General features: G+C 44.4%; 1 protein-coding gene across 2 annotated transcripts in view; it reads right to left on the reverse strand.

The window, feature by feature from the left end:
• The window catches only part of LOC112267008 (tripartite motif-containing protein 3), a 44,406-nt gene that overhangs the window by 6,000 nt on the left and 18,525 nt on the right, over positions 1 to 19,881 (reverse strand). For both annotated transcript variants that reach the window (XM_042297348.1, XM_042297349.1), the window contains exons 2-9: positions 10,431 to 10,608; positions 6,266 to 6,506; positions 5,681 to 5,832; positions 4,733 to 4,913; positions 3,437 to 3,607; positions 1,790 to 2,086; positions 1,329 to 1,593; positions 494 to 597 (exon numbers count right to left, since the gene is read on the reverse strand). In XM_042297348.1, the coding sequence (XP_042153282.1) occupies positions 494 to 597; positions 1,329 to 1,593; positions 1,790 to 2,086; positions 3,437 to 3,607; positions 4,733 to 4,913; positions 5,681 to 5,832; positions 6,266 to 6,506; positions 10,431 to 10,576 (1,557 nt within the window). In that variant the 5' untranslated portion in view covers positions 10,577 to 10,608. The remainder of the gene's footprint in view (positions 1 to 493; positions 598 to 1,328; positions 1,594 to 1,789; positions 2,087 to 3,436; positions 3,608 to 4,732; positions 4,914 to 5,680; positions 5,833 to 6,265; positions 6,507 to 10,430; positions 10,609 to 19,881) is intronic.

Here is a 19,881-nt window from a genome sequence, read left to right on the forward strand (position 1 = left end):
CTGGAAACTGCTTCTTTTTTATGGAATATCTACATAGGCGTACAGAGGCCCATTATCAGCAAACATCACTCCTGTGTTACAATGGCACGTTGTGTTAGCTAATCCAAGTTTACAATAGCAATAAAACTGTCCTGTTGAGTATCTGGAGCATCAACATTTGTGGGTTTGATTACAGGCTCAAAATGACCAGAAACAAAGAACTTTCTTCTGAAACTCGTCAGTCTATTCTTGTTCTGAGAAATGAAGGCTATTCCATGTGAGAAATTGCCAAGAAACTGAAGATCTCGTACAACGCTGTGTACTACACATTCACAGAACAGAGCAAACTGGCTCTAACCAGAATAGAAAGAGTGGGAGGCCCCGGTGCACAACTGAGCAAGAGGACAAGTACATTAGTGTCTAGTTTGAGAAACGGACGCCTCGCAAGTCCTCAACTGGCAGCTTCATTAAATAGTACCCTCAAAACATCAGTCTCAACTGGTTGTAGTCTCACCTGTATACACTGGTTGTTGCTGTCAGCCACTACGATACGTCCGTTGCTGGAGGTGGAGATTCCCTGGAGGTTTGTAAACTCTGCTTTATCTCTCCCTCTAGTTCCTGTCAAATACACACATCCAGTAAGAACAGTCAAACCATCACACATCCAGTTAGAACACAGAGTCAAACCATCACACATCCAGTTAGAACACACAGTCAAACCATCACACATCTAGTAAGAACACAGCCTGTGTCCATGGAAACAAGGGCTAAATAGCAGAGTCACAAGTTATCACAGAGAGACCTCAAAAGATCTTCATCTGTAAGACTGCTGAGAGCAGTGAAACAAATTGTATTTTCCTACTTTTCCCACAACATTGTCTGTACCCTGCAGCCTGCACTGAGAAAACTAAGATAACTATTATCCAACTTGATCACTATATGTGGTTGTCTTACTTTAGTCTTATTGTACCTACTTCAGTTGCAGGCACTGCCTCTGGATACGAGTGTAAAATAACAAGTCAAATGTTAATGTCTTCATCAGTAACGCTGCTTTATAAAACTATGGGAGCATTGAACCAATGTGTGAGTATTCCCTTTTCCCCATGGCCTGTTTTGTACCATGCAGGCTTTTAAACAGATTGTCAAAGACAGTAGCAAAGAAAGCTGTTTTTGAAAATGTTTTTACCTGTAATTTGCAATCATGACTTGTGATTGTTTTAGCTACTTTAGTTAAATCCACTTTAAAGTCATAGGATAAGATAATCACCTAAATGACTCAAATAAGCAGCTGTCCCACATAGTTAAACTAATATTAATAGGTATTACATGTCTCTATGATCTGCACCTACCGACTCTGTAGATGAGTTCATCCTCGATGGGGTTCTCCTTCTTCTTGGTGGTGCTGTACATACTGGAGGGTCTCCTCACAGCCTTCTGTCTGATGTGGCCCCCCGTCCCACTAGGACTCTTCACCCTCCTCTTCACATCGTCTGGAGACTGCAGGACGTCCGAGGGCTTGACCGCACGCAGCCGGAACGGACTGCCCCGGACCGGCTGGTCGTACAGGAGGAGAGAGAAGGAGAACTCCCCCTCAGAGCGCATGGTATAGCCCACCTGCAGAATATTATGGAACAGAACCTTATCAGGCACCTCCAGGGGAATACAGTCTTAGACAGTACAGCTGCATACAAAATAAACACTGTACATTAAACACTTGACAATACATACATTGGATAGATTACATACATTAGATTACACAACACATATATTGCAAGTTATGATGTCATATACGAAGTACAGTTATCCTCACCTCATACGTCCCATTCTTATTATCCACCACCTCCGTCTCCGTGGTTACCGCCCCGTCCACCGACATAATCTCAGCCCGCAGCGCCGCGTTGCCTGTCTTTACCAGCTCGCTGTCCTTGTCCTTGGTCGTCACTGTGACAGTGGTGTGCTGGCCAACCAGTGTGTGGCGTAGTCCCTCTCCCGTGGCGACGGAGGTGTGGCCAATGGCTCCCGTGGTGATGAGCACGCCTAGGTTCTGGATAGAACGACGAAGACCCTCTGTCTCCACCTGGCAGTCAAGATGGCCATTCTCATGGGGCTGGGAGGGGGAAAGGGTAGGTTTGTTAAGTTGATCAAATCAAACTTTATTTGCCACATGCGCCGAATACAACAAGTGTAGACTTTACCGTGAAATGATTTACTTAAAAGCCCTTAACCAACAGTGCAGTTGAAGAAGAAGATAATATTTATCAAGTAGACTAAAATAAAAAGTAATAGTAAAAAGTAACATAATAACAATAATGAGGCTATTTACAGGGGGCATCGGTACCGAGTCAGTGTGCGGGGGTACAGGCTAGTTGAGGTAATCTGCACATGTAGGTGGAGGCGAAGTGACTATGCATAGATAACAAACAAACTGCGAGTAGCAGCAGTGTACAAAAGAGGGGGGTCAATGTAAATTGTCCTGTGGCGATTTTATGAATTGTTCAGCAGTCTAATGGCTTGGGGGTAAAAGCTGTTGAGGCTTTTGGTCCTAGACTTGGTGCTCCGGTACCGCTTGCTGTGCGGTAGCAGAGAAAACAGTCTATAACTTGGGTGACTGTAGTCTCTGACAATTTTATGGGCTTTCCTCTGACACTGCCTATTATAGGCCCTGGATGTCAGGAAGCTTGGCCCCAGTGATGTACTCGGCCATTCGCACTACCCTCTGTAGCGCCTTACGGTCAGATGTTGAGCAGTTGCCGTACCAGGTGATGCAACTGGTCAGCATGCTCTCGATGGTGCAGCTGTAGAATCTTTTGAGGATCTGGGGACCCATGCCAAATCTTTTCAGTCTCCTGAGGGGGAAAGGTTTTGATGTGCCCTCTTCACGACTGTCTTGGTATGTTTGGACCATGATAGTTTGTTGGTGATGTGGACACCAAGGAACTTGAAACTCTCGACCCGCTCCACTACAGCCCCGTCGATGTTAATGGGGGCCTGTCCGGCCCTCCTTTTCCTGTAGTTCACGATCAGCTCCTTTGTCTTGCTCATATTGAGGGAGGGGTTTTTGTCCTGGCACCACACTGCCAGGTCTCTGATCTCCTCCCTATAGGCCGTCTCATGGTTGTTGGTGATAAGGCCTACCAATGTTGTGTCATCAGCAAACTTAATGATGGTGTTGGAGTCGTGTTTGGCCACGCAGTCGTGGGTGAACAGGGAATACAGGAGCGGACTAAGTACACACCCCTGAGGGGTCCCAGTGTTAAGGATCAGCATGGCAGACATGTAGTTGCCTACTCTTACCACCTGGAAGGGGCCCATCAGCATCCTTATGGCTTTGTCCTGAATGGCAACCTATTCTCTATATACTGTAGTGCACTTTTGACCAGGGCCCATTGGGAACGTAGCCTTTATCATCATTGTATACGTATATATGTGAAACTAACAAACAAACGTCTCCACCAACCTGTTCTGGGTAGGTGTGTCGGGCCAGGGCGCTGACCCTCTCCCCCATCTGTTTCTGGACCAGCAGAACCTCTGTAGCACTGCCATGGCTCAGAGCCTGCTCCGTAAAACTACTGCAGCTCTGGATGTTGTCCTTACCCTGCAGGAGAGAAGAGAGCTGGGCCTGGAGCACCTACAGACAGAGAGAAGAGGAGGGATGTTAAGAGAGGGAGGAGAGAGAAATAGTTGGAGGGAGGAAACAGGGATAGTAAGAGACAGGGAGGAGACAGGGATAGTAAGAGACAGGGAGGAGACAGGGATAGTAAGAGACAGGGAGGAGACAGGGATAGTAAGAGACAGGGTTAGTAAGAGACAGGGAGGAGAAAGGGAAAGTAAGAGACAGGGAGGAGAAAGGGAAAGTAAGAGACAGGGAGGAGAAAGGGATAGTAAGAGACACGGAGGAGACAGGGATAGTAAGAGACACGGAGGAGACAGGGATAGTAAGAGACAGGGAGGAGACAGGGATAGTAAGAAACAGGGATAGTAAGAGACAGGGAGGAGACAGGGATAGTAAGAAACAGGGATAGTAAGAGACAGGGAGGAGACATGGATAGTAAGAGACAAGGAGTAGACAGGGATAGTAAGAAACAGGGTTAGTAAGAGACACGGAGGAGAAAGGGATAGTAAGAGACACGGAGGAGACAGTGATAGTAAGAGACAGTGATAGTAAGAGACAGGTATAGTAAGAGACAGGGAGGAGACAGGGATTGTAAGAGACAGGGATAGTAGGAGACAGGGATAGTAAGAGACAGGGAGGAGACAGGGATAGTAAGAGACAGGTAGGAGAGGAGACCGGGAGGAGAGAGGGATAGTAAGAGGAGTCAGGGAGGAGACAGGGATAGTAAGAGACAGGGAGGAGACAGTGATAGTAAGAGACAGGGAGGAGACAGGGATAGTAAGAGACAGGGAGGAGACAGGGATAGTAAGAGACAGGGAGGAGACAGGGATAGTAAGAGACAGGGAGGAGACAGGGATAGTAAGAGTCAGGGAGGAGAGGAGAGGAGAGAGAGAATGGTAGTTAGGTAGTCAGAAACAGTGTGAAGAGAGGGAGAAAAAGGAGGTAAGACCGAGAGAGAGATAGTCATCCACAGAAGTAAGAGAGAGGTAGTTCTTCATAGACCATCACTGCGTCCCAAATGACCCCCTATTCCCTATATAGTGCCCTACTTTTGACCTTATGGGCCCTGGTCATAAATTGTGCACTGAATAGGATATAGGGTGCCATTTGGGACAGCAGATCTAATCCTGTTGCAAATACCTTCTGCTTGGTGCAGCAGATGTTCTCCAGGTCAGTGATGAGGGTGGTCTTCCTGAGGTGTAGCGCCCTCTCTAGCTCCTCAAAGGTACTGCTGATCTCTGTCACCGCCTCGTTCTTCCTGTCAGTCAGCTGCTTGGAGATCTCCCCTACCAGCTCTATAGCAGCCCTCAGCTGGGGCAGCCTGGGACAGGAAGAGGAAACAGTATACGGTCACTACCTCACACAGTCCAATCAAGTCTAACCAACGAGCATGAACAGAGGAACTGACTAAATGTGTGTGCAATTTCTATCGATCTTCATGAGAAGCTGAAACCAGAGACTGGAAAACTGCACTCCGGTCATTTATCATTGCACTTACCAAGACTTATCCAGTGTGTACACGGTCAATGTACTCAGAATAGGGCTTAACCATCCTAATATCGTCCCTCATTACAGACAGAGCAGTATAGACCGTCCCTCATTACAGACAGAGCAGTATAGACCGTCCCTCATTACAGACAGAGCCAGTCATTACAGACCGTAGACCTCATTACAGACAGAGCAGTATAGACCATCCCTCATTACAGACAGAGCAGTATAGACCGTCCCTCATTACAGACAGAGCAGTATAGACCGTCCCTCATTACAGACAGAGCAGTATAGACCGTCCCTCATTACAGACAGAGCAGTATAGACCGTCCCTCATTACAGACAGAGCAGTATAGACCAGTAGACCCTCATTACAGACAGAGCAGTATAGACCGTCCCTCATTACAGACAGAGCAGTATAGACCGTCCCTCATTCAGTATAGATTACAGACAGAGCAGTATAGACCATCCCTCATTACAGACAGAGCAGTATAGACCGTCCCTCATTACAGGCAGAGCAGTATAGACCGTCCCTCATTACAGGCAGAGCAGTATAGACCGTCCCTCATTACGGGCAGAGCAGTATAGACCATCCAGTACCTGTTGCGTATGGCATCCAGCTGGGTCTTCAAGGCTGCTTTCTGTTGCTCCAAGACATCTCTCAGAGGGACAGTCACATGTTCCCTGTGCTCTCCCTCAGTACACTCCAAACACATGGCAGTCTCACACGACTCGCAGTAGAACTCCATCACCTACAGGGGGCACAGGGGAGCAACACACAGCACAGCTCAAAACACATGATGACTCACTATAGACCAGGCAGGTTCATACAGTGACAAGGTCAAACATGGACATGTTTTCTCAATGTTTGGGGGCTTGTAAATGTGATTTAGCTAGTCCATGGTACATATCCACAAAGCGACTCAAAGTTGGAGTGATGATCTAAGATCCGATTAGCCTTTTAGATCATAATGAATTACATTATATGGACAGATCCTAGATCAGTACTCTTACTTGTCCCAGATCTAAAATCAGTTGTGTTCACTCTATCAGTCAGTGACACCAATGTATCATCAATTAGATGCCAGACTGAAGCCTACCTTTCCTGCTTTGTTGGGGCAGGAGAGTTGCAGCAGCGGGGTAGTAGAGGGGTAGATGGGGCAGTAAAGGGTAATAGAAGCCTACCTTGCCCTCGTGGTTGGGGCAGGAGAGTGGCTGGCAGGCGGCAGCTGCACTGACTGACTCCAGCACACTGCAGGCCTCTGGAGGAGAACACTCTGGGTCCCTCTGCAGCACCTCCATCAGGTTGGTTATGAAGAAGTTGTTCTGCAGCGCGGCCACGCCCTTCTCTGGCAGGATGGACGTCTGACGACACACGGGACACGATAGTGTCAGGGACTGAGGGGGGATGTAGTTCTGTAGGCATCTGGAAAAGACAGGAGAGAACAGGGATGGCTTGTTATAAACCATGTCAAGTTGATGGTTATGGTTCATTACATTTAGACAAATGTCAACCCTTTCAACAAAGGGTCAAGTCAAGGATCTACAACAGTGCAGCCTACTACAGGCAGTGCATGCAATATGTCTGCTCAGTAGGCCAGTAGCCTTTCCTGAAGATGATGTGAACAGAACAGACAGGGCAGAGGACAGTGCAGACGTCAGCGAGCTGTATCAGGCAATACAGAGAGCGCAGAGCTCGCGCAGGCAAATGAGGGCATTCCTGTCAAGTGAGGGTAGCAAGGGTGGAAAGAGCTGCTAGCTGGCAACATCACTGTGGACTGTGCCACCTCCTCTGTTCTCCCTTCTCTCTTCCTCCACATCTCTCCGTCTCTCCACGTCTTTCCATCTTCCCCCTGTGAATGGCTGGTGAGATGGGTGAAACAGCAGTACTGTGGCACCCTCAGGAGAATGCACCCTGTTCCTCCTCCACCAGGCCTGGAGAGGCTGCCTGTCACTTTAAGTCACAGGAAAGCCAAGCTGCTTAGGGGATCCCTGGCATACAGTACCAGGACCCTCTCATGACTTTATGCCGTAACACATATTTGACTCTCTCATGACTTTATGCCGTAACATATATTTGACTCTCTCATGACTTTATGCCACATATTTGACTCTCATGACTTTATGCCGTAACACATATTTGACTTAAGACAAGAACATAGCAAGGCAGCAACACATGACAACACAGCATGGTAGCAGCACAAAAGATGTTACAAACATTATTGGGCACAGACAACAGCAAAAAAGGGTCAGAAGGTAGACCCAACAATACATCACACAAAGCAGCCACAACTGTCATTAAGAGTGTCCATGATTGTCTTTGAATGAAGAGATTGAGATAAAACTGTCCAGTTTGAGTGTTTGTTGCAGCTCGTTGCAGTCGTTAGCTGCAGCGAACTGAAAAAACGAGTGATCCAGGGATGTGTGTGCTTCGGGGACCTTTAACAGAATGTGACTGGTAGAACAGGTGTTGTATGTGGAGGATGAGGGCTTCAGTAAATATCTCAGATAGGGGTGAGTGAGGCCTAAGAGGGTTTTATAAATAAGCATCAACCAGTGGGTCTTGCGACGGGTATACAGAGATGACCAGTTTACACATGAGTATAGAGTGCAGTGATGTGTCCTATAAAGAGCGTTGGTGGCAAATCTGATGGCCGAATGGTAAAGAACATATAGCCCCTCGAGAGCGCCCTTAGCCGCCGATCTATAAATTATGTCTGAGTTATCTAGCATGGGTAGGATGGTCATCTGAATCAGGGTTAGTTTGGCAGCTGGGGTGAAACAGGAGCGATTACGATAGAGGAAAACAAGTCTAGATTTAAAACTTTAGCCTGCAGCTTTGATATGTGCTGAGAGAAGGACAGTGCACTGTCTAGCCATACTCCAAAGTACTTGTATGAGGTGACTACCTCAAGCTCTAAACCCTCAGAAGTAGTAATCACACCTGTGGGAGAAGGGGCATTCTTCTTACCAGACCACATGACCTTTGTTTTGGAGGGGTTCAGAACAAGGTTAAGGGTAGAGAAAGCTTGTTGGACACTAAGAAAGCTTTGATGTAGAGCATTTAACACAAAATCCGGGGAGGGGCCAGCTGAGTATAGGACTGTATCATCTGCCTATTAATGGATGAGAGAGCTTCCTACTGCCTGGTCTATGTTGTTGATGTAAATTGAGAAGCGCGTGGGGCCTAGGATCAAGCCTTGGGGTACTCCCTTGTTGACAGGCAGTGGCTGAGACAGCAGATTTTCTGACTTTATACACTGCACTCGTTGAGAGAGGTAGTTAGCAAACCAGCCCCAAGACCCCACAGAGGCAACAATACTCCTTAGCCTGCCCACAAGAATGGAATGGTCTACCGTATCAAAAGGTTTGGCCAAGTCAATAAAAATAATAGGATAATATTGCTTAGAATCAAGGGCAACGGTGACATCATTGAGGACCTTTAAGGTTGCAGTGACACATCCATAACCTGAGTGGAAACCAAATTGCATACCCGAGAGAATACTATAGTCATCAAGAAAAACAGTCAGTTGATTATTGACAAGTTTTATCAACACTTTTGATAAACAGGGCAAAATAGGCCGATAACAGTTAGGATCAGCTTGATCTCTCCCTTTAAATAAAGGACAAACCGTGGCTGCCTTCCAAGCAATGGGAACCTCCCCAGAGAGGAGAGACAGACTTGGCGATTATAGGGGCAGCAACCTTAAAGAAGAAATGGTCTAAACCATCTGACCCAGATGGTTTTTAGGGTCAAGTTTAAGGAGCTCCTTTAGCACCTCGGACTCAATTACTGCCTGCAGGGAGAAACTTTGTAGAGTGGCAGGGGGAAAAGGGGGAGAAGCAACAGGGATAGTTGCATTAGAAGGGGTGGGAGATGAGGAAAGGTTGGATGGGCAAGGAGGCATGGCTGAGTCAAATAGGAATCCTGACTTAATATAGTTCATATAGTTCACTGTAATAGCTACTGTAAATTGGACAGTGCAGTTAGATTAACAAGAATTTAAGCTTTCTGCCAATATCAGATATGTCTATGTCGTGGGAAATGTTCTTATTACTTACAAACTCATGCTAGTCGAATTAGCCTACGTTAGCTCAACCGTCCCGTGGACGGGACACCAAGCCCGAAGTAGTTTTAACGGACTTGCCTAGTTAAATAAAGGTTCAATTTTTAAAAAATGACTAGTCAAATGTATTCCACACATCTGACTTCCCCTTTACCTCATGAGCAACCAGTAGCCTAAACATAACCCTGTTTCGAGTTTATTTGTCACGTCCTCTGCATCCATTCTGCTGTAACGGTGCTCCCAGTTTGTTATAACCAATTCATTGATGTGATTATGATATGCTATAGGTCAGGCCTTATTGGTCACATGCATGGGGTGCATACATGTGTCACATAAAGAGAGCGAGGGTTGAGGGAACAGGGGATGTTTTTCCTAAACAAATGCGGGATTTCAGTAACGTAACTTTTCAATTATAATTGGCTGTAATTATGTTGCAGCTTCAGCAACACGGACAGTGCTATACACACTGTGGTGGTCGCTGCAGCAGGGAGGAGAGAGACACAACGGGTGCTAGTCACACAGTCACTGTCTCTATTTTTTAACACAGTGCACGCAGCCAGTCTGAGCCAAGCCCAGCGCAATCAAATCAACTGCTGGTTGGACTCCCTCTAGTCATTTGTGTGGCTTAATTATTTAATCAAACTGTGTGCTTAAAGCACAAGCTCAGTGAATAGAGTTAATTTGGTTAAAACATATAGGATGTGTCTATATATGGTCGACAAAGGTTTTTTAGGGTTATGGTATAGGCCAGGGTTTCCCAAATGGCGGTGATTTTATTTGGTCCCCCAAGTTTTCTGAGCAAAATAAATAAATAAATAAATAAATAAATAAATAAATAAATAAATAAATAAATAAATAAATAAATAAATAAATAAATAAATAAATAAATAAATAAATAAATAAATAAATAAATAAATAAATAAATAAATAAATAAAATATAAATAAATAAATATATATATATATATATATATATATATTATTTATTTTTTATTGTTAGACATAAGACTGTAAAAACACCAGCAAATGAGCTCCAAGTGATTTTAATTTTGGAAATCTGTTCCAAAGTATTCCCACACATAATAGAGATACATGTGATCATATACACATGTAAGCACAGTTTGAAATGATTATGTTTTAGTCAAATATTATATCTCTTTGGGCTTCTTCTGGTCAATTTGCAGTTATTTGTAATTATGTTCCAGGCCCCTGACCATCCGCTCAAGAACAAATCGGCCCGCGTCTGATTTTGGTGGATGATCCCTGGTGTATGGTAGAGACTTACTTCTCACAGAAGGTGTGTAGGCAGGGCAGGACTTTAGGGTTGTGGTAGTGGTCCAGACAGATGCTGCAGACCAGGAACTGTTTGTCTATCTGCCGGACCACTGGGCTGGTGCTGCCCGTCTCACGCTTCGCCATGGCGACAGACATTCACAGGAGAAGGAGCACAAGCACCTATTCACCTGGAGAGAGAGAGCGAGATGAGCGGGTGAGAACACTGACACACAAACTGCGTTAAGAATCCAGACTCTTTTCCAAGGAGTGTATCCTTGCTTAATTTTCTTCAAAGATTGTCGAGGCATTGGATTGGTGAAAGCATTGGCTAGAGGGACATTACACCATTTTTCTTACACAAGTTAATTCCCCTTACATCCATGACAGAGTGAATTAATAGAGAATCAGAATACAACTACAGAGAAAGAGGAGGCCCCACCTGACCATAGGAAGGGAGAACAGGATCACTACCAGTTCATGGCTTCACAGCAGGAAGAGGGCGTCATGTCATTGTATAGAAGAATGACTTGATGTCCAGAAACAATGGCATCATCATCAGGAGACAAAGTAAAGGGTGTTCTCCTAGTTGATCCAACCCTATCCTATAAACACAGATGATCCCTTATATGGACCAGCTAAACTAGCGGCCTATCTAACAATGAAAATAAATTAATTTAAAAATGGAAGGAAGTACGGAGGAGGCAAAATCAGGTAGGACTATTCTAGCCAATGAGAGGGTGTACGCGTGTGAACAATGGTCACAACGGTTTCCACTAGTTACCACAGCCACAAAGTCAAAATTGTCTCTGAAAAATGTTATTTTTGGTTTTAATTTAAGGGTAGCATTAGACATAAGGTTAGCAGTGTGGTTAGGTTTAAAATCCCATTTTAAGAAGATCAATTGTAGAAATAGGTGGGGTTTATGACTTTGTGGCTATGGTAACTAGTGATGACTAGGCTCAATTCCGATATAACACCTCATATTTTTTTGTCAAGGTTGCCAAAATGTCACGCGTCCTACTTATATTCGTACACTCGTAACAACCTAATCATTACGAAACTTCTATCCGATCAAATAAGCCACAAGTAGCAAATAGGCCATTCAATATTTTTGACACCATCTCTTTGGGGCGGCAGGTAGCCTAGTGGTTAGAGCGCTGCACCAGTAACCGGGTTGCTGAATCGAATCCCCAAGCTGGCAAGGTAAGAAATCTGTCGTTCTGCCCCTGAACAAGGCAGTTAACCCACTGTTCCCCGGTAGGTCGTCATTGCAGATAAGAATTTGTTTTTAACTGACTTGCCTAGTGACATAAAGGTTAACACATTTATACACTCCTCACTTGAAAAATGAAAAAATGCCACCTGCTGGAGAAGACACATTTTGGGCCCAGTTATCCCTCTTCCAGGCAGTCTCTGTCTTCCTCTCCACTAACAGACTCCAGCTCCCCCAGGGGGACTAAGGTAATAACTAAGGTAATATTACTGAACTGCTTCATGACTTAATGACTGGGGAGACAATTAGATCCATGTGATTACGACTGCAGGGCCACAGGGCCACAGGGCTCAGCTCAAAGACAATCTAATTATGCACACCACCAGCAGCAGTCATACATTCATCCCCCAGTGTGAGGAAATGAACCATTTCACTGAAACTCAGAGGTGTGTGTCACAGAGGTAACTAGAGAACAAGTCTGAGTCCAAAATGGTACCCTAATCCCTTATATGGTGCCATTTCGGACACTACCTATTAACTTAATGTTTTGTATTTGTTTCTCTTATTTCTATATCACATTTTTAGGGTACAGTAAAATGACAAATCAGTGGTTTTGGCAGGCCAGCCAGAGCTGGCATTACAATGATTTGTATCAGTGGGTCAACTCCAGATTAACAGTGTAGAGATGCCATGCTGTACTGTCTATATGAACACAGATTAACAGGGTAGAGATGCCATGATGATGACATGCTGTACATCTGTCATATAGAACACAGATTAACCCCTACATCATGTAAAATGGGGCCGGAGAATTGGTGTCCCCAACCAATTGTGTTTTTTTCCCCTCCAGTTTATTTGCCTTGTTTGTAAATAATGTTGCCGCTACAGTCTCTTGTGACCAAAAATTATTTCTGGACATCAGGACTGTTATTACTCACCACGGACTGACAGAAACCTTTTTTTCCTTTAAAGAGTTTGACGAGCCCAGTGCGAAAGATATGCTTCTTTCTCGGGAACAGGCCCAGATCCCCGGGATTTGCATGAAGAGGGGGTGGAGAAAAAGGGGCCAGAATTCTTCCAACAATTCGTAGGCGATCGAATAAAGCCCCACTTCCTTCCATTCTGCTAGCAAACGTGCAATCTTTGTAGAATAAAATCGATGACCTACGAGGAAAATTAAACTACCAACGGGACATCCAAAACTGTAATATCGTATGCTTCACGGAGTCGTGGCTGAACGACGACACTATCAACATACAGCTGGCTGATTATACTCTGTACCGGCAGGATACAACAGCGGCGTCTTGTAAGACAAGTGGTGGCGGACTATGTATTTTTGTAAATAGCAGCTGGTGCACGACATCTAAGGAAGTCTCTTTTGCTCGCCTGAGGTAGAGTATCTCATGATAAGCTGTAGACCACACTATCTACCTAGAGAGTTTATCTGTATTTTTTGTAGCTGCCCAGTGACATACCACCACAGACTGATGCTGGCACTAAGATCGCATTGAATGAGCTGTATTCCGCCATAAGCAAACAAGAAACGCTCACCCAGAGGTGGTACTCCTAGTAGCCGGGGACTTTAATGCAGGGAAACTGAAATCCATTTTACCAAATTTCTATTAGCACCAGGAAAAAAACTTGACCACCTTTACTCCACACACAGAGAAGCATACAAAGCTCTATCTCGCCCTCCATTTGGCATATCTGACCATAATTCTATCCTCCTGATTCCTGCGTACAAGCAACAATTTAAGCAGGAAGCACCAGTGACTAGATCAATAAAAAAGTTGTCAGATGAAGCAGATGCTAAGCTACAGGACTGTTTTGCTAGCATAGACTGGAATATGTTCCGGGATTCCGCCGATGGCACTGAGGAGAACACCACATCAGTCATTGGCTTCACCAATAAGTGCATTGATGACGTCGTTCCCACAGTGACCGTATGTACATACCCCAACCAGAAGCCATGGATTACAGGCAACATACGCACTGAGCTAAAGGCTAGAGCTGCCGTTTCAAGGAGCGGGACACTAACCCAGACGCGTATAATAAATCTGGCTATGCCCTCCGAAGAACCATCAAACAGGCAAAGCGTTAATACAGGACTAAGATGGAATCGTACTACACCGGCTCTGACGCTCTTCGGATGTGTCAGGGCATGCAAACCATTACAGACTACAAAGGAAAGCACAGCCGAGAGCTGCCCAGTGACACGAGCCTACCAGACGAGCTAAACTACTTCTATGCTCGCTTCGAGGCAAATAACACTGAAACATGCATGAGAGCACCAGCTGTTCCGGAAGATGTGAATAAGACCTTTAAACAGGTCAACATTCGCAAGGCCGCAGGGCCCAGATGGATTAGCAGGACGTGTACTGTGAGCATGCGCTGACCAACTGGCAAGTGTCTTCACTGACATTTTCCACCTCTCCCTGTTCGAGTCTATAATACCAACATGTTTTAAGCAGACCACCATAGTGCCTGTGCCCAAGAACACTAAGGTAACCTGCCTAAATGACTACCGACCCGTAGCACTCACGTCTGTAGCCATGAAGTGCTTTGAAAGGCTGGTCATGGCTCACATCAACACCATTTTCCCAGAAACCCTAGACCCACTCCAATTTGCATTCCGTCCCAACAGATCCAGAGATGATGCAATCTCTATTGCATTCCACACTGCCATTTGCCACCAAGGCAAAACGAACACCTATGTAAGAATGCTATTCATTGACTACAGCTCAGCGATCAACACCCTAGTGCCCTCAAAGCTCATCAATAAGCTAAGGACCCTGGGACTAAACACCTCCCTCTGCATCTGGATTTCCTGACGGGCCGCACACAGGTGATAAGGGTAGGTAACAACACATACGCCACACTGATCCTCAACACAGGGGCCCCTCAGGGGTGCGTGCTCAATCCACTCCTGTACTCCCTGTTTCCTCATGACTGCACGGCCAGGCACGACTCCAGCACCATCATTAAGTTTGCCGATGACACAACAGTGATAGGCTGTCTCGTTGTTGTCAGTGATCAGGCCTATAGGGAGGAGGTCAAAGACCTGGCTGTGTGGTGCCAGGACAACAAAAATTCCCTCAACGTAACCAAGACTAAGGAGATGATTGTGGACTACAGGAAAAGGAGGACCGAGCACGCCCCCATTCTCATTGACGGGGTTACAATGGAGCAGGTTGAGAGCATCAAGTTCCTTGGTGTCTACATCACCAACAAACTAGAATGGTCCAAGCACACCAAGACAGTCGTGAAGAGGCCATGCCAAAACCTATTCAGGAAACTGAAAAGATTTGGCATGGGTCCTCAGATCATCAAAAGGTTCTACAGCTGCACCATCGAGATCATCCTGACTGGTATGGCAACTGCTAGGCCTCTGACTGCAAGACACTACAGAGGGTAGTGCGAACGGCCCAGTACATCACTGGGGCCAAGCTTCCTGCCATCCAGGACCTCTATACCAGGCGGTGTCAGAGGAAGGCCCTAAAAAAAAAAAGAGACTCCAGCCACCCTAGTCATAGACTGTTCTCTCTGCTACCACACGGCAAGCAGTACCGGAGCACCAAGTCTAGGTCCAAGAGGCTTCTAAACAGCTTCTACCCCCAAGCCATAAGACTGCTGAACATCTAATCAAATAGCTACCCAGACTATTTGCATTGTCCCCCTCCTTTACACCGCTGCTACTCTCTGTTGTTATCATCTATGCATAGTCACTTTAATAACTCTACCTACATGTACATATTACCCCAACTAATCGGTGCCCCCGCACAATGACTCTGTACCCCCCTGTATATAGTCTCGCTATGGTTATTTTACTGCTGCTCTTTAACTACTTGTTACTTTTATTTCTTATCCATATTTTTTTTAAACTGCATTGTTGGATAGGGGTTCGTAAGTAAGCATTTCCCTGTAAGGTCTACTACACCTGTTGTATTCGGCGCATGTGACGAATACAATTTGATTTGACATCACCAACATACTGCCATGAAGTGGTAACTATTAGTGACTTGTACATCAATATACTGCTCTAACATGGTCAATGCCCATTCACTAATCAAGCAGCTATTTTTCTCACAATCTGTAGATACCCCATATTAGCCTATATATAACATGTTTTTGGTTGGCTACTTGTTAGATGCTGTATGTCTCCTGACCCCTCCTGTCTCAGCCTCCAGTATTTATGCTGCAGTAGTTTATGTGTCAGGGGGCTAGGGTCAGTTTGTTATATCTGGAGTACTTCTCCTGTCCTATTCGGTGTCCTGTGTGAATCTAAGTGTGCGTTCTCTAATTCTCTCCTTCTCTCTTTCTTTCTCTCTCTCGGAGGACCTGAGCCCTAGGACCATGCCCCAGGACTACCTGACATGATGACTCCTTGCTGTCCCCAGTCCACCTGGCCGTGCTGCTGCTCCAGTTTCAACTGTTCTGCCTTATTATTATTCGACCATGCTGGTCATTTATGAACATTTGAACATCTTGGCCATGTTCTGTTATAATCTCCACCCGGCACAGCCAGAAGAGGACTGGTCACCCCACATAGCCTGGTTCCTCACTAGGTTTCTTCCTAGGTTTTGGCCTTTCTAGGGAGTTTTTCCTAGCCACCGTGCTTCTACACCTGCATTGCTTGCTGTTTGGGGTTTTAGGCTGGGTTTCTGTACAGCACTTTGAGATATCAGCTGATGTACGAAGGGCTATATAAATAAATTTGATTTGATTTGTATGGTCTTTGTCTTCTGAGAGCCAGCCCATAGAGTTATTATTATAATGCTGAGAGCCACTGAGCCAGGCTATAGCCAGGCTATAGGCCTGTCTGTATTCAGGCAGCCAAGCTGTATTCTCAGGAGCAGGACATAGCAGTGCCTGAGCCACAGCATGGCCTGGAGCAGATCATTGTGACACCAGCCACGTGCCACCCGGAGGCCCTGATACAGACAGGCCTTATTTTAGATGCTGCAGAGAGAAAAGAGGAAGGCTTGCTACTATCAGCCCAGTGCTACACGACACTGCTACTACCACCCACAGCCCTCCAGCTTCATCAGACCCAGTGCTACTGTAACACATATCAGCCCAGTGCTACACCACACTGCACACAGTACTACAGTACTACTGTAACACATATCAGCCCACATATCAGCCCAGTGCTACAGTAACACATATCAGCCCAGTGCTACAGTACTACTGTAACACATATCAGCCCAGTGCTACACCACACTGCTACTACCACCCACAGCCCTACAGCTTCATCAGACCCAGTGCTACAGTACTACATATCAGCCCAGTGCTACAGCCCAGTGTTTCCCACTAGCCACACTCCCACCCCAAGCCCCACATCAACCCACTAGCTGCAAAACCTTCCATAACCTTGACTAGAGGTCGACCGATTATGATTTTTCAACGCCGATACCGATTATTGGGGGACCAAAAAAGCCATAACCGATTAAATCAGCATATTTTTTAAATTTATTTGTAATAATGACAATTACAACAATACTGAATGAACACTTATTTTAACGTAATATAATACATGAATAAAATCAAGTTAGCCTCAAATAAATAATGAAACATGAACAATTTGGTTTAAATAATGCAAAAACAAAGTGTTGGAGAAGAATGTAAAAGTGCACTATGTGCCATGTAAGAAAGCTTACGTTTAAGTTCCTTGCTCAGAACATGAGAACATATGAAAGCTGGTGGTTCCTTTTAACATGAGTCTTCAATATTCCCAGGTAAGAAGTTTTAGGTTGTAGTTATTATCGGACTATTTCTCTCTATACCATTTGTATTTCATATACCTTTGACTATTGGATGTTCTTATAGGTACTTTAGTATTGCCAGTGTAACAGTATAGCTTCTGTCCCTCACCTCGCCCCTACCTGGGCTCGAACCAGGAACACATCGACAACAGCCACCCTCGAAGCAGCGTTACTCATGCAGAGCGAGGGGAACAACTACTCCTCAGAGCGAGTGACGTTTGAAACGCTATTAGCGAGCACCCCGCTAACTAGCTAACCATTTCACATCGGTTACACCAGCCTAATCTCGGGAGTTGATAGGCTTGAAGTCATAAACAGCTCAATGCTTGAAGCATTGCGAAGAGCTGCTGGCAAAACGCATGAAAGTGCTGTTTTAATGAATGCTTATGAGCCTGCTGGTGCCTACCACCGCTCAGTCAGACTGCTCTATCAAATCATAGACTTAATTATAACATAATAACACATAGAAATACGAGCCTTTGGTCATTAATATGGTAAAATCCGGAAACTATCATCTCGAAAACAAAACGTTTATTCTTTCAGTCAAATACGGAACCGTTCTCTATTTTATCTAACGGGTGGCATCCATAAGAATAAATATTCCTGTTACATTGTAGAACCTTCAATGTTATGTCATAATTATGTAAAATACTGGCAAATTAGTTCACAACGAGCCCGGTGTCCCAAACTGTTGCATATACCCTGACTCTGCATGCAATGAATGCAAGAGAAGTGACACAATTTCACCTGGTTAATATTGCCTGCTAACCTGGATTTCTTTTAGCTAAATATGCAGGTTTAAAAATATATACTTCTGTGTATGGATTTTAAGAAAGGCATTGATGTTTATGGTTAGGTACAGTCGTGCAAAGATTGTGCTTTTTTAGCAAATGCGCTTTTATTAAATCATCCCCCGTTTGGCGACGTTGGCTGTCTTTGTTCGGAAGAAATAGTCTTCACACAGTTCGCAACGAGTCAGGCGGCCCGAATTGCTGCATATACCCGGACTCTGTTGCAAGAGAAGCGACACCATTTCCCTAGTTAAAAGAAATTCATGTTAGCAGGCAATTTTAACTAAATATGCAGGTTTAAAAATATATACTTATGTATGTTGATTTTGTTGATTTTAAGAAAGGCATTGATGTTTATGGTTAGGTACATGTTGGAGCAACGACAGTGCTTTTTCGCGAATGCGCACCGTATCGATTATATGCAATGCAGGACACGCTAGATAAAATAGTAATATCATCAACCATGTGTAGTTAACTAGTGATTATGATTGATTGATTGTTTTTTATAAGATAAGTTTAATGCTAGCTAGCAACTTACCTTGGCTTCTTACTGCATTCGCGTAACAGGCAGGCTCCTCATGGAGTGCAAATGTAAAGCAGGTGGTTAGAGCGTTGGACTAGTTAACCGTAAGGTTGCAAGATTGAATCCCCAAGCTGACAAGGTAAAAATCTGTCGTTCTGCCCCTGAACAAGGCAGTTAACCCACCGTTCCCAGGTCGTCATTGAAAATAAGAATGTGTTCTTAACTGATTTGCCTTGTTAAATAAAAAGGTGTAAATATTTTTTTAGGGGGCCAAATCGGTTTCCAAAAATACTGGCCGATTTAATAAGTTTTCATAACAATCGGAAAATCGGCCCTAATTAAATCGTCCATTGCGATTAATCGGTCGACTTCTAAACTTGACACTTAATTTTTGCATCATATGTAAAAGCTTGTCTTATTCTTCTAAGTTTGTTCTATTATTCTTCTATATTAGGTTTGGTAATAAATATGGCTTTATGCAGTAGCTTATTTGTTAAAGTTATGTCATCCACGGTTAGGCCCTATTCTGACAGCTTTGCACCCAAACATTAAAAAAAAAAAAATTCTACTGTAACATGAAATAGTAAATCCTTTTATGACTCACTAGGCTCTTAGATGATATCACCTGTTATGCAGTGTTGATTGTTTGCTCTGCACAATATGAAAACAAATACATGTCAGTAACACCTAAGATTATGTATAGATCCTGTTTAAAACAAGCAGGTTGAAACGACTTTTCAAATGACGTTACAACACTGATATTTGTGTTGCCTACTGTGTGTTAAATTGAGGTTTTTACTTTGAGTGATAAGACAAATTTGAATCACTGAGGAATGCTATTCTAAATATTGGTTGGATAAATAGTTGGGTTGTTACTTATGATTTAGAATATGAATGATTTCCCTGACCTATTCGCTATTCCTGAGTATATTTCTGAGCATGAGTACTTAGAGGGATGTCTGTCCTATATGTTGTGAGGAGGCCTGTGTTTAGATATTGGTTCTCATGTAACTTAGGGAGCATTTCTAAATATTGGTTATGTTTTTAATTTCCTCAAATGGATTATTCTGTGTTATTAAACATGTGCAAGTTTGTCTTGTAGAATAAAGGTTGTAAACTTAGTTTCAGAAGGGAGAAAGCTTACATATAAGCTAAGGTATTTGACATTGAGG

Source organism: Oncorhynchus tshawytscha, linkage group LG14 (assembly GCF_018296145.1).
Source record: "Oncorhynchus tshawytscha isolate Ot180627B linkage group LG14, Otsh_v2.0, whole genome shotgun sequence".
NCBI lineage: Eukaryota > Metazoa > Chordata > Actinopteri > Salmoniformes > Salmonidae > Oncorhynchus > Oncorhynchus tshawytscha.